General features: G+C 43.6%; 1 protein-coding gene across 1 annotated transcript in view; it reads left to right on the top strand.

Annotated features, from left to right (window-relative positions):
* Nucleotides 1-214: 214 nt before the first annotated feature.
* The window catches only part of si:dkey-288a3.2 (protein phosphatase 1 regulatory subunit 37), a 48,178-nt gene continuing 20,754 nt past the window's right edge, over nucleotides 215-27,638 (top strand). Inside the window, exons 1-10 of the mRNA XM_037487114.2 lie at nucleotides 215-374; nucleotides 1,827-1,927; nucleotides 14,952-14,997; nucleotides 17,155-17,255; nucleotides 17,428-17,547; nucleotides 18,909-19,056; nucleotides 21,676-21,831; nucleotides 22,507-22,619; nucleotides 24,536-24,677; nucleotides 25,216-25,382. Of these exons, the coding sequence (XP_037343011.2) occupies nucleotides 215-374; nucleotides 1,827-1,927; nucleotides 14,952-14,997; nucleotides 17,155-17,255; nucleotides 17,428-17,547; nucleotides 18,909-19,056; nucleotides 21,676-21,831; nucleotides 22,507-22,619; nucleotides 24,536-24,677; nucleotides 25,216-25,382 (1,254 nt within the window). The remainder of the gene's footprint in view (nucleotides 375-1,826; nucleotides 1,928-14,951; nucleotides 14,998-17,154; nucleotides 17,256-17,427; nucleotides 17,548-18,908; nucleotides 19,057-21,675; nucleotides 21,832-22,506; nucleotides 22,620-24,535; nucleotides 24,678-25,215; nucleotides 25,383-27,638) is intronic.

Here is a 27,638-nt window from a genome sequence, read left to right as displayed (position 1 = left end):
AGCCTGTGCTCAGCTCATGAATAAGATATTAGCTCATTGGTATCTGGTTTTCCAGGTGATCACAGAGTGGAGAGAGCAGCAGATGGTACAAGGCAACATTTTCTGTACATCCGTGTTATGTGGTTGCTGAAGGAGATGCGGTGGTGGTGGACTCGTTGAGAACTGCTCTCTAATCCGCATTGGAAGCTCCATGGTGGAGCCCTGAAGAGGAGGCATGACCCACTGCAGTCACAAAGATGAGCAGAGTGCTGACGGAGCAGAAAGACCCAACGAGGGCCTCAAAAAGAGGAGTAAAGGTGAAAAGCACGTGTCTTTTCCCCCCGATGAGCAGATAGTCTCTGGCTTTGCAGAGCCCAAGGACACCAGCAGAAAGGGTAAGCTGCAGTTTAACTTTGTGTCAAGTTGAATGCAAGTCTGCTTTAATATCACTGTGATATCACAACGTCCATTTGGTGACCTTTGGTTGTCTGCATCAAAGCCACCATTCATTTTAAAAACGTTTGCAGTCACATGACATGATCTTCTGTCCAGCCCGGTAGAGGTCTTACTGCGTCCTTCTCCTTGATATTTTCTTCGTCTTTCTTCCTGTTGAAGTGTTTTTTTGGGGGAGTTTTTCCTGTGTGCATGAGTACAGACTGTAAAGCCCTCTGAGGCAAGTTAGTATTTTTTGTCTTCGGCTTTTCAAAATAAATGGTATCTAATTATATTGAATTAAAATGAAAATTAAGCATTCAGTGAATTTCACACAGGACACCCAGCTCACTCACCAAGATGTAGCTTGTTCAAGATCAATGTCTCAATTCAATGTGATATTAGTATCCTAACTAAACACAAAATGAAAGAATCCATCCGTCCTCATTCTCCTCCGCTCATCTGGAGTCAGGTCATCTACAGTGTATCCACGGGTGTGAATAGCTAGTGAGTACAGCCCTATTACCATATAACCTAAAGTTCAACCATCTATGCAGTTTAAGTTAAATGTTCAGTTCAGTGAATGAATGGGTGTTAATGGGTGAATGATGACATGCAGAGCTTTGAAAGGTCTGAAGATCAGAAATGAGATTTGTCCATCTTTTCTTAAACATAGATAAAAACTGAGGTTGTTATCCAAAGTCACTTTTTGCATAATTGAAAGCTGACATCGTTTAGATTCATTGCGAGGCAACAAAAACGTTTCAAAGAAAAGTTACACAACATGGCTCCCTCCAAAGCCGAAAACCAATGTGCTCATCAGAGTTGTTTCTGTAGTTCACCCTTGGCCAAGCTAGCTGTTTCCCATTCCACCCTGTATGCTAAGCTACGCGTAGCTAAGCTTAGCACTTCTTAAATTACTCCAGCTTCATTGATTCAACAGATTCTTTTTTCAATTTTCACATAAATAAATACTGATCTAGTGGTCATTTAATCCTTTCAACTTTAATGTCCATATCTAGTTTTTTCTTACCTCGATACACAGTCTAAGTCTTTACTTATGTATTTGGGTAAAAATCCTTTCAAATTGCATCCACTTTTTGAAGGGTACACACGGATGTTTGTGTTTCCATCATAAAACCCTCTGTAGTCTCTCACATCTGGAACTTCCTATCCCATAAGGCTGTGGATGATAAACTGGGATGCCCGATTGGTTGATTTATTGCTCAGACAGACATTCATGTCCTTCTCACTTCTCGTCGACTGCCATCTTCCTCGTAGCATAGCCGCGCACACACACACACACACTGCCGTATGGCATTTCTTAGCCCCTTAAGCGCGTCTGAATGGCTGCTGGTGTCTCCCTGGGATGCAGAGGCATCAAAGCAGTGAATGTGTGTATTCTTTTGTTTTAGTTGACAGCTGCCTCACCTTGACGGAGGTAATGGTGGCTTACCAGCAGAGTTGCACCAGACACCAGGTCCAACCCAGAGCTCACATCCTTCAGCAGCTCCAGGTACACAGCTACAAATCTCACCGTTGGCCTTTGTACCAACGTCAGTCAAGCACCATGAAGCAAGTCTTCAGTGACTCTTACTGCTATGCTAAGTTATTGTATATTTATGTCAAACTGTATTAATGTCACAATGACAATACCAGCGTAGTTCCATCATTCGCCCGTTCGAAACCACACTTAGAGACAAGTGTCGGGAAAAGCAACCGGTCATAACACTTTCTTTAATGTCTATTTCATATTTCTGTATACACACAACATCTATTTTACACGTCTGGATTTGAACACAGCAGGATAATATTAAATAGGCGGCCTGCTCATGTTCTGCTGAGTTAAGCCAAAGCTAAATTGTCCTAAATGCTGCATTCTACCTACTGACCAGCAGGGGGCGACTCCTCTGGTCCTATAGATGGCCCATCCGCAACAACTACCCCACCCTCGGCAGGTTATTTTGACGTGTCTTTCCAACCGGTCCACGAAATATTGTCTAACATGAAACCACTATGCAAAATATGTTGGGGACCGCTGCTATAGTCTATGAGTAACTGACTCTACTTCCCTCTTGATTTATTCCCTCAGTAAACATTGTAAACATGAGTTAACAGCCTCAATCTTGAGCTTCATGTCTTCAATACAACACAACGCTCCATTTAGAGTAAAATAGACCATAAAGCACGGTGCTTTCTAGTGAGGCTTCTGTGACATGAGGTTGATAAGGGTTTCGGCCTCCATGTCACTCCTCTGCATTCCAGATATGGTACCTTTCATCTTTTACCTATGAACACATTGGTGGCGGCGGCTGCGATGGCGACCGCTTGAAATGGCGGTCAACAAACTAGTGGGTGACGTCACAATGATTATCTACACATCTATGATATGGCCTATTGCCTGATACTCCCTCTTACCAAATAGAGCTGGAACACAAACTCCGTTAATGGTGTAAGGCCTGCAGGTCTGTGCTGCCCACCAACAGCTCCCGTCGACCACCTCTCCTCCAGTTAGACACTGTTGGGAAGATTCGTACTCAACGGCGGTGTAAAATCATTAAACGGGGCAATTATTGAATAACACTTGCAAGTAAGAGACAAAATAGACACACATACAAATCATGCATCCAAGCTACTCAGAGGTTTTCTTCTCCGGTGCTGTGATGGATAGTTTGAAGATAAACATACTGAAACAGGAAGGGCTCTCGGGAAAAAACAAGTGCTGCTTGGATGTAGACGATCATCTTCTACACCTCAAGCACCACAAGTTCAATAAGACATTGACGCACAATCCTCTTGACTATGAGTTGACCCAAAACACATGGATTTCGCTAAAAAGAGAAGGCAGACTTTGTCGTCTAGGCAAAATATTATTTAAGATTTCCCAACAAATACAGATTTATTATTCACAATTCTATGCGGTACATTAAGAAAACAGTACCGTCAAGTTTTCAGAATTTTGACTAATTTTTTGTCTTTTAACTTACCCAGTAAACTTTGTATATCTGAAGCAGTACAGTGATGGCAGAGGATGTTTTAATAATCTGACATGAAGAGGCTGCAATGACCAGGAGACATATAGAACCTATATTACACATATGAAAATACATTTCACACTGTTATCACGATGACGGGGGTGCAGAACTTACATAACTCATCCCAGAGAAGGTGTGTGTGTCAGCTGCTTCTCGCCCTCCCACCCTCTCCAAGTCTTTACAGTACTTCTTCGAACCGTGGCTTCAACGAGACGGTGCACATTCACTCAGAGATGACAGTTCATACCTAAAATAAATTATTAAAATGAAAAATACGCTTCAATTGAACCACTTACAATTTATAGTGTTCCACTTCTTGTCATGTAGTTGCTCTAGGAGATTCTGAATAATAGGTCACAAAAAGGTTGGAGATATTCCATGAGCATGAACCTTTTATTGTACATCCATAATGTTGCTTACGATCCTCATGAATGGAATCAATTAGGGCCACAGCGTCAAAGGTGAACAATGAAGGGGCCTTGTTATTTTCTGATCCTCTGACCATTCTTGTTTGTTGTGTTGTTGGACCCATTTTCAATGAGGTTGCTGCTTCAAAAGGTCCGTGAAGAAATTGTTACCCTAAAAGCATTCCTCTTAGCCGTAAACTGCCTTTCAGCAGGTGTTGCGCTTAAGTGGAAATCATCAGGCAGCCGCTAAAACCTACATGTAAGGTACTGACGGTTAGAAAACAGGAAACCGGGTTTTTGTGTGACCACTGGGGAACACCAGACTGTTGGGTGAAACAATATAGCACTCTATTATAATATGATTTTATGTGAAAAGAATTTGTGACTTCACTCGTTTTTTTTAAAGAATAAAAATCCTTCAATTTGAACAATCTATTTGGCCTAATTGGTTGACAGACCTCGAGCCGGGAGGGGCAGTTCAGATCGTAGTGTAGGTATGTTTCTGGTCGATCGGCAAAAACACAACCATATTAGTAATAAACCAAACTGGTCCAATTAAGCTTATTAGAGAAAACTCATTTCAGTGCTGCGGACGAAAGGGATCCCCTTAGAAAAGAAGTTGAATGCAGCAGGCTCTGGATGTCCGCTCCACGCGGCCCGGGCTCTGGTTCTGTCGTTGCCTTCCTCCCTCCAGCAGGCCAGGTAGTAAAGCCTGGCCCTCCAGCAGCGTGGCGCTGTTGGCTACCACCGGGGACCGGCGCAGCAGTGGTATCAAGTCCGGCAGGAGCTCCAGAGGTCTGACTGCAGCCCAAAGGTGGATTTGGGTTAATCGGCACGGAATCATCTAATTTTGTGCGGTTTGTCACACTAAAGAAAAAGACTCCCTATTTGTGATGGTCCCATTTGCTTATGTAGGTCATATAGAGCAGTGGTTCTCAACAAGTGGGTCGCGGAACTGTTCTTGGTTGGTTGCGGCTCTGCGTCGCGGGTCTCGGCCTACGTGATTCATTTACAGCCTGGAAGGAGGGGTTTGTCTGCTCCAACTGTAGCTGAGAGGGACTGCTGCGTGAGCAGTGGGCCGCCTGTGAATGCTTTTAGAGTAAAGGCTGGAACATGCTTCTGCGTCTTATGTCGACGGACTCGTTTCAATTCATGGTTCAAAAAAGCTTGCTTCTTGCGCGGAAATATTTCTCCCGTATTTTCCTCCACAACTTTGTTCACCCCTCGACCTGCAAACCAACGTTTGCGGAGATCTGCGTCCACTATAAGGACGCCATCCGCGCGTCCTTATAGTCCGTCAATGACAGGTTGTATCAGTGGTCATATTTACAGATTTTATCCTACAAAAACTCTTCAAACATTCTCTTGAACAATCTTCGTTTTAATAATGGTGGAATTATGCTATGAAACCGGAAATGTGAGACTCTTGAAAGAATGTAGTTAGCAGACCAATCACGCGACCAATTGAGCTCGCGAAGTCTAGTCTAGAAAAATGGGTCGACACACGCAAGAGCTCAGACTTACAGACACACACTCACAGTGAGCATTCGTATGCTATGCATACACCCTTATTAAAATCCCTTGGATAATTCAAATAGTTTTTACTTCCATCAGTCTCAATCAGGCTTCATGCTGCAGAGCGCTTACAACATCTCCACTCGGAACAAGAGGCTAAGAGCAGGTTAACTGCAGCGGTGTAAAGTTAGTGGGAATGTAAATACCTCACAGCTGTAAACAACACAAGCAGGATGCTGCACCACACGCAAATTAATATTGAGTTAGAGGCCATAATTGATTGGTTTCAGTGATAATATTTCACTTCATTTCTCTCTATGAGTCCGATATTTTACTTCTCTCCTTTTGGTTTTTTCATTTTTGACTTCCACACATTTACTGTGTGTATTTATGTAACACATTCTCAGTAGATACCGAAGTCGGGACAGTGGACAGGACACTCTGTGTCCCCCTCTTGTGTCCCTTCTGGACGGGTCAGCAACGGCATGACAGTTTCTACTCGTTACCTAAACTGTCTCGGTTTATATATGGACAGTCTATACAAGAGATGTTTTTAGTTATTCAACATTTTGTTTGTTGTTCTTGCCTTTATTTTTTAAATTACTGAATCCTACATTGACCACTTTGAATAACTTATATTCCAAATATGATATACTGTATATTACCAGTGATTATGATATAAGACTACGTAAATTATATCACACTGCTTAAAAACCTTTTAGATGTTAAGTAAGTGACCATAAATTGTGAACTATTGTGAGACTTGACAATCCTTAGTTGTAATAAAATGCTTCATAATGTGTTCATTATTGTTATTAAGTAGCATGAATTTGAAGAAGCTATGATTTCACGTTACGGTGCTAGCAAAGGTGTTGCTCTCACAGTGTTAATTATACAGTGTTATTAATATCAGAAACCGCACCATATGTGGATACCAATACACCACTTTTACAGACAACTGCGTGTGCATGTTGTCGATAGAAGTGTTGTTTTGCTCCAGCCATCCAGAAGAGTTATCAAGCTTTAAGTACTGGCTTTAAACTGTTAGCACCATCAAAAGCATCACCAGCTACATCAGTCCGTGGTCACTTGTAGTAACATGTTTGTTGTTAAAGACATATGAGTCTATATTTTAAATTGATTAAAGAGGAAGCCTTCATGTTTCCAGCTGCTATTTTGTTGGATGCTTCATGACCACAGATAACATCGTTGGAAGCATCTACTGGTTTCTCCACCCATTACATCTTTCTATCTGGCCCCAAATACTGTTGTACCCACTTACTGATAGAACGTAGATTATGTGGTTTTTGGGATCTTTGGTGGTTACTGTCCTTACGTAGCTTGTACATCACTAGCAAGCTGTCAATGCGTCATCGTTGGATGCAAACTGTAAAAAGGTCTAAAAATGTACATATATCATAATCAAACGTCCATACACTGCCAAGCGTACTCAAAACCTCTTCCTCTCATACACTCTCCAACAAATAAACAAAACACACAGTCTGCCGTTCATAATTCATTTCATTCTTATCGCATTATATGGACCAGCCGTGTTAAAAGCATGCTGCTTTTTACATCCCCCCCCCGCACACACACATACTGCATAATTGGACTTGAGATCAAGGGGAATTATTTGTGGAAAATTAGAGACTTAGCAGTGCTTACATTAAGCATACAGCCGCTGTATTATCTCTAAAGTGCTAATGGACCCAGATGCGTTGGAAACTGTTGTAGGAGGTCTTACTGAAAGAGTAAAATATGTATGGTTAAGTATTAGCTAAGAGGAGCAATATTTAGACCAAAAGAGCCTCATGCAAATGAATCCATAATAAGATGATGCGAAACGAGAAGAGGAACGCCTAAAGAGCAAATTCATTAAATTAGGTCTTTTTAGGCAACGGGCGATTCCCCCGAGGACCGGCGATGAACACTATTTAAAGCTTTTTTTCATTGCACCCCTGGGCCCCTTTGCACTCCTTTGAAATAGTGTAAGTGGATAAACCAGGATTGCTGTCGGTGACATCTTCATAGAAGTGGTAAACAATAATAGGTTGGAGCCAGCGGGGGCCAAGGCCGCCATGCTTTGACTCTCTGGTTTCACCGCGTGTCCCTGCACTCTGCGCCTTGGTTTGCTTCGCTCTGCGGTCACAAAGGTAACTGAGAAGATCAGGTCATGGATCGATTACTGAACGGCCCTACTAAGCCCCGGCTCAGCGGCCCAAAGTGTTGGGGGGCTCCCTGGCCCTCACCATAAAATGTTTCGCATGCAAGAAACGCATGTCAATCACAAAACTACTCAAAACAACCACAAAGAGATGAAAAGAGAAAAGAGTCGTGGGCTACAAGAAACAGCAAAACATCTACAAAGAGATACAAAGAGACTAACACAATTACTAAGACAATCAAAACAACTACAAAGAGACTAACACAATTACTAAGACAATCAAAACAACTACAAAGAGACTAACATAATTACTAAGACAATCAAAACAACTACAAAGAGATACAAAGAGACTAACACAATTACTAAGACAATCAAAACAACTACAAAGAGATACAAAGAGACAAACACAATTACTAAGACAATCAAAACAACTACAAAGAGACTAACATAATTACTAAGACAATCAAAACAACTACAAAGAGATACAAAGAGACTAACATAATTACTAAGACAATCAAAACAACTACAAAGAGATACAAAGAGACTAACACAATTACTAAGACAATCAAAACAACTACAAAGAGATACAAAGAGACAAACTCGGCAACAACAAGATACAAAGACACAAACACGGCCACAAAGAGATTCAAAACAACTACAAGAGACTAACAAACTACAAAGAGATACAAACAAAAAACACAATACAAACAGACCAACCCAACTACCCAACTCAGCGCTCCGCTTGGGATGCTCAAAACCATGTGAACGGTTTCATCTTTTCTCGCCGTGAAGTGAGCACAGTCCAAGAAAAGTGGATTGACCAAAATCCACAAACAAAAAGCAAACCAGATTTTTCTAGAATCAAGGACAATACGGTTCAAATATGCATATTTAATCTCATTCTTATTTTCATTCAAATCCCAACAAAAGTTATATTTTATAAACATGAGAAATTTTGCTCGGACATATTATATGTTTTATATCCCAGTGTACTCACAGCCATCCATAGAACGATCACTTCCATTGTCCTCAGGGTGATTTATTGATGGATTCATTACGTTTACACGGGTAGAGAAAAGGGCCTTTTCCTTACACAAAAGCATTGTAAATGAAGCCAGCTCTGCCTCGGAGTTTGCATTGGCTCTGTGATGTTTGGAGAATAAGCTCGGTATTAGTTGCATGTTGGCAAATCTTCTAATGAATGGCTTAGTGCTTGTTTCGCTTGCAGATTATTCAGTTGAGTGGACTGAAGAGAAATCAATTACTGCAACTTAACTTCCATTATTTATCCCACAGCTGTGGGAAAAAAACGGCCTCACACGACAATGTGCTTCTAAATTCATAGGGCCACATTCAAATCCCAGAAATGTTTCTTCTTTCTGGGATGAATCCCTGGAGGTTGGGGGCGGGCAGGGAGGGGGGCAGCCCCTTCTGAAAGGAAAAGACAAGAGAAAATGTGTTTTTACAGGCCACCGCTGCTTTCTCAGCTCTTTTGATTAGCATTAATGTTGCACTGCGGAAGTCTGCCGGCATCGCTGGCACAGCTCCTTCCACACACACACACACACACACGGAGATAGAGCTACATCTCCCCCTGCCTGGGCAATTCTAAAGGGACACTTTTTTCTTTTAAATTAAATGCATGCTGATTGTTATTGCCCCCTCCCCTCCCCGCGTGGAAAAGTCTGCAGCTAGGTAAATGTCACTAAGTGCCACGCTTTTTTTTTTCCGTCGATGGTTAGCAGGCTTTTGCATGCAAACCATCCCGGGGAAGGGAACAGAGGAGGTGGAGGCGTGTTCCTGCGAGTGCTTATCGGGGAACAGCAGGGGCACCGGACATATGTCGCTCCTCGCATTACAGGCCCGAGAGCAGCAATAACGGGGCGGGCAGCGGCGTGCAGCGGCATGGTGGCGTTCACACGGGGGGGGGGGGAGAAAAGAGGAGCAGAGTCGGGCTGAGGATCGCCACGGGACGCACTCCAGTCTGTCATTCAGAGGGCCTACGCGCGCGCACACACACACACACACACACACACAACATGCTTTATTTAAAAGGCTCTGACTCCGCAGCCTCTCCATTGTGCTGTTACACTGCTCTGCTTTAAAGCCGTCTGGGAAACAGCATGCGGGAGGGGGAAAGGGGATAAAAGCTGGTCTTCGTGTGGAAGACTCTATTTTACATTCTTTGCCGCTAATTGAATCCGGAGCGGTTGCCGTTAAACTGAACGGCACGTGTGATGTGCACTATTGGTGGTGCCCTATTAGGCTGAATTGAATTTGCATGGTCGGCTGGTTGCACAAGTAATATGAGTGCTTTTGTAAGTAGGGGAAATATTGCGGGGCCACACTCGGCGGGGGGGTGGGGGGGTTCACTCGAGGGGGGGGGGGGGGGGGTGGCTCTCTGTCACCGACAATACACGTGTCTGACACAATATGCCAATCATGGCATCTTTGCTCACATTAGAATTACTAGTTGTCGCTGTAGATTGCCACTCTTTACTTCATAACCCCCCCCCCCCCCCCCAAACGACTGCATTCATCCAGAGTAGCGTCATCAGGGGTTTAAAGGGCCTCTTCCCATTCATCAGTGGAAACTCACCCAGAGCGATCGAACCCCAGTCCCAGTACAGCAGAGCAGGATGTTTCACAGGACAAAACCATGCAGCGTCTGTGTTAAGTGTTAGAAGAGTGTTATTGTGTTGGTTTTTGTAAACATTTGTATTCGTAGCCAATATTGGACCAGAGGAGAATAAGATTGTAGCTGTACTGCAATAACAGAAAGAATTCAATTGAATTGAATAACAGATAAAAAAAATATTACCATGGTTTGGTCCCAATGTTGATCACATGGCTACGACCTCTTTGTCCTCTTTGTCCTCATCGTCCAAGGTGACATCTTTTAATGTGACCACATAAAGAAAGCATATAGGAATATGTACCTGTCTCAATGATCAGTATTCAGATTCACAGTGCTGAATATTGTCCACTGAGGTACAGGAGACAGAAAAGGAAGAGCGGTTTTCCTTATTCTATTCTACTGCATCAAATGGCAAACTGCATGGGAAATAATTGTGACTGCTTTTTTGCATTTATAAATCTATATATATATATATATATTACGTGCCGTGTTTCACATACATGTTTTTTGGAAGGCTTAATACGATGATAGATACTATATCAAGACCTCTGTATAGCACTGTGCGAATAATCACAGATTTATCAAAATCCCAGTGGCCTGCTGCATTTTTCTTCAATCACAGGAGACACAATATTTGTTGCGGGTGATGTGTGTCAAAGTATCATTTTGGATTAAATTTATTTGAGCAGATCTCTGCAAAAGTCCTAATTGTTTTTCACTGGAAATGTGAATATAGAGGTGGAAATGCCCGTTCCCTGTTCAGTCCGTCCACACACACGTGGGCACAGCAGGTCCAGAGCTGCTCACTGCGTGGGGAGAGAAAAGGGCATTACACAGTTTGCATCACTGCGGTCATGTCTTTTTAAGTGGCATCCTAATTCATTTGATCTGAAAAAACAAACAAACCATAAATCCCATTAAAACAAACGAGAGCAGGGCCCCATGCACAGGCTTCCTACATTCAGTTATTATTTGGACTCCTTCTTTTTAAGAATGATCTTTTGGATACATCTCCCACGAGCAACCTGTGCCAAGTCCTAAATATAAATCAAATGTCCTTTTCAAATCCTGTGCTGCGTGTTCTTCTCTCTCCTCCCGACAGTGTTAGCGCTGGTAGAATCACCGAGTGAGAAACTACGCCTCACATTTAAGGCTACACACACACACACACACACACACACACACACTCATCGCTCCGACCCAGCACTCGACACTCAGCCTTGAATGTGTACATTATTTTTGACACCAGGCATTTAAGAGGACGGTATATTTTACACAAAGTGGCATTAATTAAGTCGCTAAAGGAAGGCGATCATGTATTTCAAAAGCAGTGGAGACAACAAAGGCAGCAACAGTGGGAAATACTGGAAGTCAATTACAATTTTATGTACGTTTTTAGATCTCCCTTTTTTTTTAAATGATAAATGAAGTTACTAATTTCGTCTGTGCTCTTTCTAGACACTGCAGCTTTAATTGCTAATTGTTAACAGTGAACGAATACATTTGCATATTAATTAGCTCCCAATTTACATTTTTAATTTGCCGCCTTCAAAGGGTGTGAGATAAAAGGTCGTGTTATTTTAAATAATTTATCCTTTATTGCAGAAAAGATGCTGAAAGGAAAATGTGTGGGGGGATTTTTAACGTCTGAGAGCTCTGGCAATGCACTTTAAAAATACATACAGTATATATATTTATTTATAGATGTATTTATTTTGTCAGTTTATTAAACGGGCAGAGGATAAAAATGGTGCAGTTTTTGATACAAAGCCACCTTGAGAGGCACGGCAGCTCTGAATGGCTGCACCACAGAAGTTTGGGAGCCAGACCCCCCCCCCCATCTCCACCCCACCTCCTCCGTCTTCTGCTGCTGCCTGCGTGTGTGTGCGAGGAGAGGGACGCTTTTCTTTCCATCACTCCATTTTGTCCTCTGTCCCTGCTGACACATCAGTCGATTTGGCAGACGCCGCCTCCGGTTTCCCTCGTCCTCCACGAGGCCGCGGCGAGCGGAGGGAACCAACAACTTCTCAAATTCATTAAGATGATAAACTGCCATCACTGTATTTCTTGCAGTGAGGCAGTGCAGAGTGTGTGTGTGTGTGTGTGCATGCACATTCTTGCTGAGCGTCCTTAATTGGCCCGGTGCCACAAGCCGACCGGTCTCGCGTATGCAAATCAGTGAAGGAGGTGAGGCTGGACTCCTCGAGGCCTCCACTCCAGCCTTGTTGCTCAGGAGCCAACCTGCCCGGGGTAGTTCCGGGAGGCTCCGCCCCCTGGTTCTACAGAGAGCGAGACAGGTGATGCTGGGGGCTTTACAGGGTCCCACGGAGCCCGGCGGTGGTGCGTGTGGTTTTCCCGTGCGGTCGTGTTCAAATCAGTCATGTTCTGGAATATCTGCCGATGTTTGTGATGCCTCCAATAAGTGGCACACGAGCAGAAGACCTGCGGTACGTTTTTGAGTGCTGGGCAGCTTGAATCAGGGTGACTGATACGAGCATCTGCAACAGTCTCTAAGGATACCGCTTTATTCTCCTGAACTCACTTTGAGATCCACCAATCAGGGGTACAGTTTATACATGAGTACAATAATGCAAAGGCAGAGTGTAGGAAAACATCTTGATCTCTAGATTTGAATTACTCACTGTTTACGAATGCTACTACATACAGGATAGCAATTTTCCTAATGCAGGTGTTGCTTTTTAAAAAAAATCCTATTTGTTGTTTGATTCAATTTTCTTTGATACATTTCTGGAATACTTTAATATTTTCTGCAGGCTGTAACAACATCCTTTACATAAGTTGCATAATAACTCCTGTGTTCTGGGTTAATACATCTTCAAATTAATGGAGACTACTTTAGACAGATTAAATAAAAATATAAGAGTAAAATGTCAAACAGATTATTGTAATTTGTCAAAAGAATACAAATTTAAGCGATGAGGTGAAATTCCATCAGCACTCGTTTCCATCTGAGCCCTCAGTGACAGACACCCGGCTCTATTTCTACTTACACACAGTAGCACAGTTGTGTAAATGTGCATGTAGACACATTAAAGCATGAGCATGTGTGTGTGTGTGTTAAGATGATTACGCAGGGAATTTTGCCACCTCTACCAATTACACACCAGCCTCTTGTATACATAAACAGTGCCGTTTATGTCCCATTGATCTGTCTAATTCCTTCAACTGGAGCACATTATGGCCGCCGTCTTTTTGTCTCCCGCCTCGCTCTCCTCTCGGCGGCATGAGAGAGGGAAGCCTTCCGAGTCCTTTTGTGCCCCCCCGTGTCCCTTTGAACAAGGCGCCGTACTTAGAACGGAGGGAGGGAACAAGGCGCCGCGCGCGAACAACAAGGTGGCTGATCAGTCGAGGTGGGGAACACAGAGGAGGCTGAGCCAGCCGGACGGGGTAAGGCGGGGCGTCCCACAGCCGGCTCGCTCTCTGTGGGCCCAATAAAAGGGAAACCAAATGACTGTGTATCAGTCTCATTTCATATCGTCAGGTGATACTGAGAGAAAAAAGCAACAAACCCTCAAACGAGATAATCAATTTAAGGCCTTTAAAACTTTTTTCTAATTTTTCTAATAATGTCATTTTTTAGTATTAGGAGCTAAACCATCACTTGTCTTCCTCCTCCTGGGATTGGATTCCAAGCTGCTTTTTAATTTAAATGTCCCTAATTCCTCATTTTGCACAGAATTCTTTTGACTCTCTTTTTCTTCTGTAGGTCAAATTAATCAAATATATATAAAATGTCTCACAAACCCTTTCCATCATCTCCTTTGTACAACAAAGAATTGTGAACAAATAAAATGATTTCCTATGTGTTCATAATACATACATTCATTCATCCAGCTGCAACCTTTAGCAACAGCAGCCACAGTCACCTGGAGTCCAAAAGGCAAATACATCTGAGCCCGCCCACTTGTCAGGCTGCCCAATCAAATGCTTGGAATTTCACTTTACATCTCTATAGTTAATGTGTGTTAATGTGAAAAACAACTATCGACTTCATGTATGAAACTCAAATCAAAACAAATGAACAAAGCATCATTATGTGAAGTATGACTTCGTATTTTTAATTTGTTCCCTTTTGGGGCCCCCTGGTGGTTGTTGGCGGCCTCTAATTAATGCTGCTAACACTTGATATTTGAAATAAATATGAAGTTGTTTTTTTTCCCAAGTATGCTAGTTGACATGCTAAAACTCCACATAAATAACACACATGAATAACATCTTAGCTGATGTGAGAGAGAAAGCTCCATCAGGTCAGAGGTTTAACATCCTTACACACACCTCCATGTACGTCCCAGGATCTCACCTTACCATGTGTACGAGGCCTTAAAAAAAGAATAAATCCTCTTCCCTTTCTCTTGTTTTGCTCGTCAGTAGAAAAAGAGGGCTCTGTGTTTTCCACCATGCGCACAAATCTGCCACCTCCAGTGATGGATGCAGTCAAATTAGATGTATGTGGAACACTGGCTCTGGCAAATGAACACATCAACTGATGACCAGCTGTTTCTAATTATTATACACTGGTTAATTAGGACGCCGTGTCACCATCAACAGCGGCGGTAAACTGTGTGAAATTCATAATTCATGCACTGGCGTCCAATAAGCCTCCCTGATCAAACCGCTACAGCGTGGCATGGATGGAGGGGCCGAGCGGAAAGAGACTGGGGGGGTGGATGGTTCCTGCCAAATATCTGTGTGTGTGTTCGCGCCTTTCCCTCACACCTCCTGCTTGTACCCCCCTCCCTCCCTCTCTCTCTCTCTCTCAGCAGGGTGTGTGTGTAGGTGGCGGTGTGAAATGTCTGGATCTCCAAGGTAAGCCCAGCGCCTCGCTCCGTCATTATTAAACATGATCGAGGACTTTACGGGACGTTTGGGATACGCCGATTGATTTTGTAATCTTTTACATATTCAATCAACAAGGAATTATAGAGGATATGTAGAAAATACACGAGACCATTTCCGCACAAAAGATTAGGATCAAATTGACAGGCTATCATTGTCATATTTAAATCAGTATTTGTAGTGAATTCACACACAAAGCCTGTGATGTTTCATTTGAAATGAGATGAATTGTTATTTATTTACTTTCGAAAACACACAGGTGTGTCCCAAAAGCCGCAGTTACTGGGTTATTTTAAAAGTCCCCATCAGTGGGGAGAAGGTTTCTCCGCTTTCCTGACGCGCCTCATATTTTTAAAATCGAAATTCTAATCCTAAACTCAACATTAATGTAACCCTAAATTGAACTAAAACTCAAACCTTGTTCAAATGCTACATTTCTTTCCGATCAAACTGAATTTAATTCTACTCCTAACGTCAATGTAGACTACCATTTTACCCTTAAACCTAAACCCTAATCCCAAACTAAATCTAAATGTGCATCCTAAACTCAAACTCAACCTAATCTTCACATCTGTATCTAGATTGTAGTCCTCGAATCAAAGTGACCCTGATCCCAGCTGGGATCCGGAGGAGTGAGGAGTGGACAGAACGCGGCTCTGAAGGTTTCCCGCGTACACAAGAGCAGCCGCAGACACGTGCACGCTCACAGCAGCGGGTAAACTTGTGATGGGCGTCACTGTCGTCACGCACTGATGATATCTGACTGCGGGTGTCGCTGCCTTATTATCTTGCCGACGCAGGGCGGATTAGAAAAATGGGATTTCTGATGGCTCTCCCTTCCACCCCACACACCCTCTGCCATCGCTCAGCTAAGTGATTATTGTTAAAAAATCATTTTGGAAATAATTATGATAGTAATTATCATTTCCCCCTTCTTGGCTCGGGAGATAAGAATGAAGCCAGGAGAGAGAGAGAGAGAGAGACTTCTGGGGGATTTGTTTGATCAGTCACAGTTAGATTTGGAGTGTGACTCCTGATCAGGGTCGGGGAGCAAGAGCAATCAGTTTACCAGATCTTCCCCGCTCTTCCTTCAACGCTTTAACAAACACACCTCACGCATGAGATGACTTTAAAAAGAGGCGTGGCAAGAGCACCTGCAGTATTCAGATACTAGATAATCAGATTACAGAGTGGTAATGGCATCCGTGATGAGTACTCCTAAAGACACGACAATAACTGGAGAACAACAGGATTAGTGCTAGGATTAAGAAAATGAAATGGCGTGGAGGTAGCAACAACAATGTGGAAGAGAATAAGGAGGGACCAAAAGGCTTCAATGATGGAAAGGTGTAAATGTAAACTGTTCACAAACAACCCAAAGTTCTGTGTGCACGATTCTGTGCACAAAGACGCATTCCGGTACCTGGATGAAACCAGCAACAAGTATTAGGACCTTTTTAAGATCCAGCATATCAAAAAGTAAAAAGTACTATATTCCGTAAAGGTTAATGTCCTTCATTTAACATTATTTTGTATATAAATTCAAATCACACCAACCATAGAAATGAAATATAATACACTTCTGCCCAATGTTCTATTACAACTGTATATATGAAAACTCCTGCTGGCTTGTTTAGTCTATAATAAATCTTCACATCTTGCAAGAGCATCAAATGTTTTGAGTATAAAAAATGTACCTCAGTTCAATGTTATATATTTATATATGTATCATTGTACGTAAAGTAATCAGCATACATTTGGATGTTTTAAAAGTTGTGTATCCAGGTACTTCATTGATTTCAATGTGCTGCCAGTAGTCAGTAATCAATAGGCACTGGAGCGCTCGCATTGTACAAGTCCAATCATGGCGAGCAGCGTCGTATTCTTGCAGCTGTCATTATTTCTCTTTCTCTGTTCCTCATAAAGTCTCAGATCATTATTCAAAGAAAACACACACACGCACGCACGCGGATCAACTTTTCCCATAAAGGAAGTTGTTTTGTCGTGATTTCGGTTCAAATGTTCTTTTCAGAAAAAAAGGATAAAGCGCATTTAGACCCGTGCAATTTTGCCTGTTAGCAAACAGCCTCCCAATTATGTTGCGTTTGATTGCCTGCCTCCATCAAGGTGAGCGATTAGACCTGCGCTCCTGTGAAGCTCTGGAAGTCGTTCTCAAATCGCTGCACTTTGATTTCATCAATCTGCAGGCAGCCCAACTGGAAGAAAATGTGAGTTTTATGAGTAAAACTTATTTTCCTCATCTTCACTCTTCCAATACAGTTTCATATTCAGGCCTTCCATATATCAGATTAGAAGCTATTTTTTTTCCCTCCAAAAGAACTTCATAACATTCCTGTCAAATTTGGCGCTTTGCTTTTTTCATTCTTTTTTCTCTTGCAGGGAGCATCGTCCTTGCTGGAGATGATTCTGTACTATGAATCTACAACCCATCTTGACATTTCTGACAACAGCTGTATGGGAACATGGTGTTGGAGGGCCCTTGCTCATTTGATAAAGCAGGTTGGCTGACACAGTGGAATAGTAATCTTCTCTGGTGGGCTTTCTCTGGGGGATAATGTACATCCTAGAAAGTGAGTTTGTTGCACATTACATGGTTTGAAGATACAGGGCAGAGCAAACAGCGTGAGAAGTTCTCCTACTGCGAACAACAGCATAAACACATGAAAACATCGCTGCGGCATCACAGATAGCTTTAGCAGCATAACTGATGAGCTGTGGGGGGGGAAACAACGTTAAGATCAAAGCGGGACAGGATGAGCGAACACAATGCGGGACTTTGAGCGTGACCCCCAGGTTAAGATTATTTTCCTCACAAACGCGAGGACTCGCTTTCGCTCTCTCACTCCTGCAATCAACTTACTTTTAAACAGTTTTCTCTCCACTGTTTTGGGCGCTATGTGTAGATGTGATATTGGCTTCGTCCAAATTGGCGAGCTCAATCTGACGTTCGGAGGGAAACACACTCGGTGTAGGATGAAGATCCCCTTACAAGGTGGAGCAATTGGAGATTTCTCAACAAAATCATCATCATCAACATTTTGCACGCTACAATTTTTATGAGAAGTGGAAAACCTAAATACATGTAGGAGTCTTAAAATGAGCATGATATGTGTCCTTTAATGTCTCTGATGCCTCATGCTCCCTCAGGCCTGTCAATCATCCAAGCGTGTGCATAGTGTTTGGACTTATCAGGTATTGGTGTGCATGTGATAAGGAAGTAGTGTCAACAGGGGCGGGTCGTGGGCAAGGAGGGAGGACTCAGACGCGGAGTTGCAAAAATAAAAGGACTTTAATACCCCAAACCGTGACAGAACCCCCCCCCCCCCCCCCCTCAAGGACCGACTACCAGGGGTGCTCCGTGGGTCTGCCGGGGCGGCGGCCAGGCGTGGGAGCCTGCGGCTCCGGTAGACCCACGGAGCACCCCTGGTCCCCCGGCCCAAACCCTGACCCCACCCCCCCTTCAAGGACTGAATTCCAGGCGGTCCCAAGAGGGCGGGGTCACGATCAGGACTGGGGGCATGGGTCTTGGAGCCGGTGTGGGCCTTTGCGACCCTGCTACTCGGTCGAGGGCGGCATGTAGCTGTCCAGCCAACGACACGACGGTCGGCATACGGGAAGTGAAGTTACCCAGGAACACAAGACACATGAAACTACAAAATAAAACAGGACAAGAACCCAAACCCTGACAAGTAGGGAGCATACTACCCGATAAATGAGAGTTGAATCATACAGCATCGCTTTCTGTGAGAGTCTGTAAACTCATGACTGTTGTATTTTGGATGCAGCCTACAGATATTTAGTGATCAGCTTGTAAACCAAGTTGACCAGTAACAATGAGAGCTAAATGCTGTCTGTCCCAGAGTGTGCGTCTGTCCAGACTGGACGTGTGTAACGTGCCCGTGGTCGACTACCCAGCACGGTCCCTCGCCAAAGCTTTGCTGACCAGCAGCCTCACAGTGCTGCACCTCCACAACGCCCAGCTCAGCGGCCTGCCCCTATACACACTGGGTATGACGTACACAAACACACACACACATACACACAAACACAGCTCACCCTCGCTGCACATTCCTGACCTTTTGTCTGTTGTCTCATTTTTTCATATGAAAATCTGGACTGTGTGTGTTTATGCGTGTGTGTGTGTGTGTGTATTTGTCCTGTGGCCAGCAGGACCAGATTTTGACCTGTTAGCCTCTCCACAGGTCCGGACCCGGATTACAGTTTTAATCTCTTATCTGTCACTTTACACACCACTGCACACATTTATAAAGGCTCTCGCAGTCACAGATACTCACTGTATACTTTTGGAACCATGTACAATTTTGCGAAAGAAGACAGAAATAGATAGATGGATGCTTTGATTCATCTTTCATTGTATCTGATTTCTACACACCGCTAGACATTCTTCACTCTACCACAGCCTTATACATAGATTGTAGGGCGGCTGTGGGTCGGCAGGGTGGGAGAGCCGGGTCGTCCTTTAAGACGATCAACGGGTCAATCCTGTAGTGTCCATGTCCGTGTGTCCTTGCAAAGACACTCCCCCCAGCATCGCTCCTGTAGATGTGTGAACGGTGTGTACGTTAGTCACTGATGCGCAGGTGTGTGGTTAGCTCTTCTCATGAGTATGAATGGGTGTGAATGGGTGAATGATGACCTGAAGTGTTGAAGAGCTTTAGGTGGTAGAAAGAAATACCATTTACTGTTGTTTCCTACAAAACCTCAATCAATGTTGGGGATCATTTGACATGAACAACACTCATCCATCGCTGACGGTCATTGATTGGCTGCTGCTCTGTATTTTGAAAAGTGAGTGGAATATTGGAAGGTTCATACGCCCAATTCCTGGATGCATACACACGCATATAAGTACCCTAGCTGTGGGGAACACATCACTGAGAGAGGGGAGGCTGCACATGGATGGACACACACATACACAGACAGTCACATGCATTTGGGGTTTTCAAATAATCAAATCAAATCACAATACATGTTGCGCTTACGACCAGACGTCATGGTAATATACAATCCCTGTTTTTGAGTCTTTGCTGGGACTAAACAATCTGTGACCACAGCCGGTCATCTCCTCCCAGCTGGGAGCAGGCAGAGAAGCAAATGGACGCAGTATGCGGCCCACTCTTCCCGACAGCAACTTGCTCCTCCAACATTTTCTGCCATTTCCTGGATCCCTTTGATTTTTTAGGGTCTCACAACAACCCCCCCTGCTCATCCCTCATCCCACTGCATCCAGGCTTCCTCAGCCGAGCTCCACCCCCTCCCCCCCAACCTCCCCTACCACTCTTTCCCTCCCAGCAGGGGGCCCGGCTGAGGATCATTGCCTTCGATCGGTGGGGCCTCTGATTGCGGGATTGGGCGCTCGCGGCGGACTCGACAAGATCAATCCCACCGATTCCACCATTTGGGTCCCACTGTGCCTGATGACAATGTTGGCATTCCACATGCAGCCCAACAGGCTTGATCAAATCTGGTGCATCGATCTGGATGCCAGGGCCAGCGGAGGCCTAGTAACATGGACACATGTGTACAGTACACATTACACAAATACATATAAATAAAAGATAAATCTCCAAAACACCATTGTATGTGACCAAAGTGACAAGATCCTTATGACTGACATACACCCTGAGATTTGGGGGAACTGTGCTGAGGAGTCACAACTCTGGCTCCAACAATGTTCTGTTAGAAAGCGTCAGAGTGCCATTTGATCTTTACCGCAGTAATTGCAGCAGGCGGTGAGTCCTGCTGTGCTTCGTTTTCATGCTCAAATTCACTCGCTATCAATCACTCCATCATAGTTACAACCGAAAAGCCCCGTGTTTGGCTTCCCAGAAGACACACTATGAAGAATTATATCTAATAGCAGTTTAAAAAGACATATCTTAATTAAGGGGTGGGGGGGAGCCGTTTTTATTCAAAATTAGAGGAGTAAACATTCTTAGATGCCAGTCCTTATCGCCACTGACTATTGGGTTGTTGTGGGTTTATAGATAGACATATGCATCTGATCATTTTACCTTCAAGACAGGAGCTTTAACAGCTGTGTGTGACATGTGGCAGCTTTACATTATCCCATTGGATAGGACCTGGTCCCCAAATGGCTTCTCATCTCCAACCACTGCTGCTGCTTAGCTAACAACTCAGGAAACTCACTCGGCTCGGAATAACAAAACACATGGTGCTTAGCAGTATATACTGGTAGCCCAAGAGTCAAGTGAGCAAAGCTGGGTCAGTTACCCTCCGCAGCTGATACCAGAAGACCAAGGCTCCAACATGACGCATTGGACTTTCAACTGATCCATCTGTTTTTGATGCATTAGGAGGAAGGAAGTCTCCTTGCAGAGGTCAAGTGGATGGATTCACTCTGAAAGTGAAGAGACCGACACGTGCAGGGTTCCAATGTCCGTTTTATACTGTTTATACTTGATAAGTTTGGAGTGAGAGCGCGATGGCACATCTCAGCATCAGGGTGGACAGTCAGAGTTTGTGTCTTTCTGTAAAACCAATTCTAAAGCCTTCAGAAGCGTAACTGTGATATAAGGCAATAATGTCTATTCTGAACGCTGTTTCTTACCTTTCGTTGATCTTCTCTGTTGCTGCTGCTTGTAGTTGGTGCACTGAAGTCAAACGAGGCTTTGAAAGAACTCCATCTTACCAACAACCGGCTGAACGGCCACAACGATGCCCTGCATTTGGGAGACCTGCTGCGCTACAACACCACTTTACACACGTTGGACCTAAGCAGTAATGTTGTAGCAGATGCTGGTAGGATGTCCATCTTTGTTACAGAAAAAAAACGTGTTCAGTATATGTAGTCAAAATTGCTCACGGTGCGTGAGCAGAAGATCGACTCTGCAGCATTCGTTTTTGTGTAATTGAGAATCCGATGATTCATACTTTTGTTGAAATCCATTTGATGGAGGACATGTTTCGTTTGGTAAGTGCTCATAGACGAACAAACAATGAAACAAGGACACATCGTCACAAAGAACAGCTTTTAAAGATTAAAAGAGGTGTTTGAGCCAGGCTAATACACAGGGCTGGGACGGTTATGGATGCTTAGATATATTCTCGCTCATTGAGCCTCAGAGTCCACAGCTACGTCATTTACAGCAGCTGTCAATTATGATATCAACTAAAAACTAAAGAGGAAGTCAGATGGGTGTATGGGATGCAAGAAATCAAATATATATTTTACTATTAATGACAAAATAGTAACGCAGTGACTTGGACAAGTAACTTAGGTCGTAGTAACGTGTTAGATTACTCGTAGCAGGATAGGCCAACACACTGTTTGCAGACATGTACAGTCCGGCTTTAAGACGATCTCACATGTGAAAAGTGTTTAGCCATCATTCCCACTAAACATCTGTCAGTGCTGGTCCTGTTTATCTAACTAGCACAATGTAATGTTCTTTGGTTGTGTTCTTCATCGTGCAGGTTTGGAAGAGTTGTGTGATGGTCTGAGGTTGCAAACGGCAGGTCTCAGGGTTCTACTGCTGAGGAACAACCAGATCACTGCAAATGGAATGATCCATCTGGCCAGCGCTCTGGTGAGGATGATAATACAAGCTCATAGTTTGGAAGAAAACCCATGAATGCCAACTGTCAGTGTTACATACTGTATATACTGTATATTCCAAGGGCAGAGTACGAACAGTTTCTTTTCTCCATGCACATCTGAAACGTTATTGCAGTTCATCTGTAGCCACTGTAGTCTTCTTCACAAGGGAGCTTCAAAGGATTGCTTCTCCCACAAACGGCCCGTTTGTACTACATTACTCTGTGTGTGTTACCTTGAATTCTTGAGGAGAACGTTGTTTCCTCTCATGCCTCCATGGTGAACTGAGAATCCATGCACAGCGAAAAGTCCTGATGAGTTGAAATAAGTGGAGGCAAAACTACTCCAGAACACAGACTAAGGAGTGCGAGGAGCTCCAGACAGGAAGGGGAATGGCGTAAACAACATTGACATGACACAGAGAGGAAAGTGTTCCCAACAACTGTGGAGGCTCCTGTAAAGGTTGCTGCAGTAGCGTCAGTTCCATCCGAGCTGGACAGTATTTCTTTGTTGATAAGGGAGCAAAGAACGGGGGGGCGGGGCTTGCTAGTAAATGTCCCGCATCCACACGTTTCACTGTACACTCCTAATGGGATGGATTCCTTTAGCCTGATTGGCAGCATAAACTTTACCTAACTGTCATATGAGTGGCGACTGTGGAAGTCAAAAGGCTAGAATTTAAAGGCCTGCCACGTACACACACACACACACACACACTCCCCTGTCTCCTCCATCGCTACCAAAAGAAGGAGCCGTTTGATTAAATAATAGATGCATGTTGAGGAGGGCTGCTCGTGTGGACTGCCAGTCACGGGGATAAGTAGATGTCCTTGCAGGCCGTAATGATGATAATTAGACGTGGTAGAATGGTCGTGTTGAATATGATGACGAGGAGAGCTGTTATTAACCTTTCTGCTTGGTCTATGTGCCTTTTCTCCTTGTCCTTGTGACTGGTGTTTTAAAAGGGTACAGAAATGGGCCCAAATCCACTTGCAGGTCTAGAATTTGGATCATGATTTCAAAATTTACTCTATAAAAACACGAAACAACTCTGAGGTGAGTATGTCACACAGGGCTAGTGTTTTTTTCTACTTTGTGAGTTCCGTTGTTTTTTTGTTTGAAGCCAGCATGTCATGTGTGAAAGCATACTGTGTTTTTGGTGGTTTCACACTCGTACCCCCCTCAAACTTCTCACTCCAAACCCTCCTGTGGTTTACGTTTGACAGGCTTCAACCATGCTCGACTCTCACACACCCTCAACCACGCAGTCGCCTCTTTAATTGTCTGCTATTATCCCTTGTGCATATCCATCCGAGATGCTCTTCCTCCTCTCCCCTTCACCGGAGAAGCTTTTCGCCACGCGTTGGATGTGGCGGTGCCCCTCTGTGTGCCGAGGAAATAAAGGGGGGGACCCTCTCAAGTGTGTTTGTTGTCACCGTGGTGCAAATTAACTCCAAAAAGAAGAGGCTCTCTGGGTCTGTCTGTTGCTTTCTTGGCTCCCTTTCCGCCCCCGCGCTCCCTCTTTCTTCAGAACGCTGACCAGAGGAGTTTAACAAGGGTGGCGAGGCGAGGGGGCAACCGAAGGAGTGGGTGGCGCCTTCCTCGTCAAGCTGTTGGGCAACGCGGGCCTCTTGTGCCCCAGACACCCCCGGCTTGTGCGCCAGCTAATCAACCTTCAATGCTAATGTGACTCTGGAGAGTGGAAACAGAAGTTCTGAGCATTTAACATGAGAGGAAACAGTTTGAAAAGAATTAGTAATCATTGAATAATATTAAGGATGAAAGTATCTGCTACATAGAGTCTGAAGCCAAGCTTCATTGTTGTGGTAAAGTGAGTAAAGAAGAAGTAAAGAAGTGCTGAAAAGTGTTTAGTCCGAGGTAAACCTGGAGATAAATGCTGTTTTTCAGCCCGTGCTGAAGGTCCTGCAAGTCCTGGATTTGGGGGAAAACCTCCTGGGGAACGAGGGGATGCAGGTAATCAGGGAACCGCTGATGGTGAACTGCTCGTTGCTGGAGCTCAGCCTGGCTCGGGCCAATGTCACGTGTGAAGGTACAACAATACATGTGCAGTAAGCCTTTTCCATGCAGCAACACTTTTGTGATTGGATGTGAATTTACAACTGAAGGAGATAACAAGTACAGATTTGGACATCTTTGGAATTTGTTTTGAATATTGATGTAAATGCAGAAAACCTACTAAGAAAGTGACCACTAAAATAAATTAATAAATGAATTAAAAAGCTTGTTTTGTCCCACCAACAGTACACAACTCATATTGAGTGTAAGAGTAAGCAGATTTGAGATTTCCCAATTACTTTGAATTTATGTTATCTATCTATCTATCTATCTATCTATGTTACCTATTATCAATAAAACTGCTAATCATTTTCCAACAACTACTAAAAGTGTCTAGAGGAAGTGCAGCTAAGGATACAGAACTCAAGCCAATGTCTGAAGACAAGCCATAACATTTCTACTAAAGCGAGCACAGTGAAAATGTTGTTGGGCGAGGGTCATATCTAAACCTGCAACCACCTCTGCAAGCAAAGTCAACCCCTCTGACAAGACCTGTGTTTCCTCTGTGAAAGGTGCTGTGGCATTGGCGGAGTTTCTTGCAGAGAGTCGTCAGATTCTGCGGCTGGACCTCCGTCAGAATGAAGTAAAGCTTGGCGGCCTGATGGCTTTGTGTCTGGCCCTGAGGATCAACCGGTCTCTTGCTTGCCTGAATGTGGACCACATACCCCCACAGGAGGAGGTAGGTGCAGATATCATTCTAGTTACACATCTGAAGCCTCTGCAGTGGTGTCGATAGAGCTGTTTCATTGTTTTAGGGTTAGCTTTCAATCAGCGCCATGGTCCGGGACTTGGGAATGCCTTGGGCAGCTTTTTGGCAAGGGCAGTGGAAAATATGCCACTACTAAGGAGAACATGACCTTTGGGCTACTGCTGTTCTGTACCTTTTGTAAATGGTTGAATGAGTCATCTGTCAATCTAACACTTGCCGAAGCCCTTCAGAATAAGAGCAAAAACAGCTGTACCTAATGCTATTGGGGCATTTACCCGATTGTACGCTGACCTCTTGTGTTCTTGCGTCTATCACGTCTAAATTTAACCGGTCCAGTGGATGGAAATAATACACAGTCAAACAGCCATGTCATTTTTTTTCCCAGTATTTTGAGGTTGATTTCTCTAAACTACCGCTAAGCAAATTAAGACGTTAACAAATCACATTGTGCCGATGAGAAGTGGTAGTGACCCTCTCCCACCCCCCATTCATATGTAGTCTAAGCCAAGGCAAGTAAGCCAAGTAAACTTTATTAATCTTTTTACTTTTTCCCTTTCACAGAAAAAGCCCATGACATATAAATGCACTGTGCTCTGTGCATTCAGAGCATTTTTCTAAAAGGATACTTATAGTCAGTAGTTTATGAGTTATTCATTCGTCACTTCCCTGGAATGTAAAGGCTTTTACTTGATGCTTGATCAAATGATATTATGTTGTATTGCAAGAATGCAGCTGTCGTGAAAAGTAATGAACTTCTAATTTCAACTTTTGAACCAGCTTGGAGGTGAAGTCCTTGAAATTCTCAGAAAAATAAAATATATTTACCATCTATGATATCCATAACAACGCCATCTGCTGCATGTGATACAACTAGAGAGTGTCTACTAATTAGACCTTGTGGGGAAATAGTTTTGTCAACAGGATTATTAAAGGCATAAAAAACATGACCTGGTGTCATGAATAGTGATTTGCCTCATGCGAATGGACCTCCACCTTTCTGCTTTAAAGGCGACATGTCATGCATGTCATCATTTTAAGACTCATACTCATATCCACGCGTTCCACCTTAACCCGTTCACATGCCTTGATGTTAAAAAAGCACAGTTTTTCTCCTATTGTCGTAATATCCCTGCATTCATCTTTATCTTCATCTTTCTGAAACACTTTGTTTTAGTGCCTGTCTCTTTAATCCCCTACTCCCTCCAAACCAGACCAATCCTAGCGCGATATCCAACGCATCATTGGCCCAGGTTGAGAAAACAGTCGATTTCAAAATGATTTGCACAAACTCACAGCTTTTTCCCAATTCTTGCCCGGGACATAGTCTTCGTATCTGAAATGAATCCATTGGGTTCTCGTGCCCTCGAAGCCTGGGACGCCATGTAGAGAATTGTGCGGAACTGTTCAGCCGACTACAGCCCATTTTGAGAGTTTAGTGCTTCGTTGGTGGGGGGTGATTGGGGGAGGACCAGGGCCATGTAAGGGAGACTCCTGCTTGGTCTGAAACCCCAGAACATCCAAACAAGTTGTTTTTATTATTTTATTACAGGAATCCTACAAGAACTCCAGTGTTGGTAGACACGCCTGACACCCACATTAACATGTAGAAAGATAATAAAGTAATAGTATGAGCACGTTGAACAACAGACTACTGATGGTGCTCTCATCGTAAAACACTGTCCTTTTCAGCTCTGCAGGCAATTGAACGACTCTTGGTGCTTTCATTTAAAACTCCCTTGCTAATTTAGAATTAAGGGGGACTTGACTGAGGATTCTTTATCCTTAATGTCTTGTCTTTTGTGATGTTTTCACACTCATTGTGGTCTCATTTGTCTTTTGGAGACACGAGTAAGTCATTTGTGATGCTTGTGTCTTTTTTTCCTCTCCATGATCCATGGATGTGGAGGCCTGAGGAAAACGATGCCATAACTTTAATACATACCCCTGCTGGATTCACAAAATAATTACCCACACTTGCCATCTGTTTGTCATGATTTTATCTCTGCTAACTTATTTGCATATTAAAGCATTAATTAAAATCTCCACGGAACTGAATGCTTACTTTAAAATTAACTCTGAAGGCGATCCGTGCACAGCTTCTAAAGTTGTTTTTTTTATTTGCAGTGGTTTTCTGTTTGTCTGGTGTTGTTTACACAAGTGAGTCCGATTTCATGAAATGTCTCTTCTGGCTAAAGTAAAGTGGCAAGATGCGACAGATTTTGGAGA

This window comes from Pungitius pungitius, chromosome 14 (genome assembly GCF_949316345.1).
Source record: "Pungitius pungitius chromosome 14, fPunPun2.1, whole genome shotgun sequence".
Classification (NCBI taxonomy): domain Eukaryota; kingdom Metazoa; phylum Chordata; class Actinopteri; order Perciformes; family Gasterosteidae; genus Pungitius; species Pungitius pungitius.
This window is presented reverse-complemented; position numbering and strand designations above follow the sequence as displayed.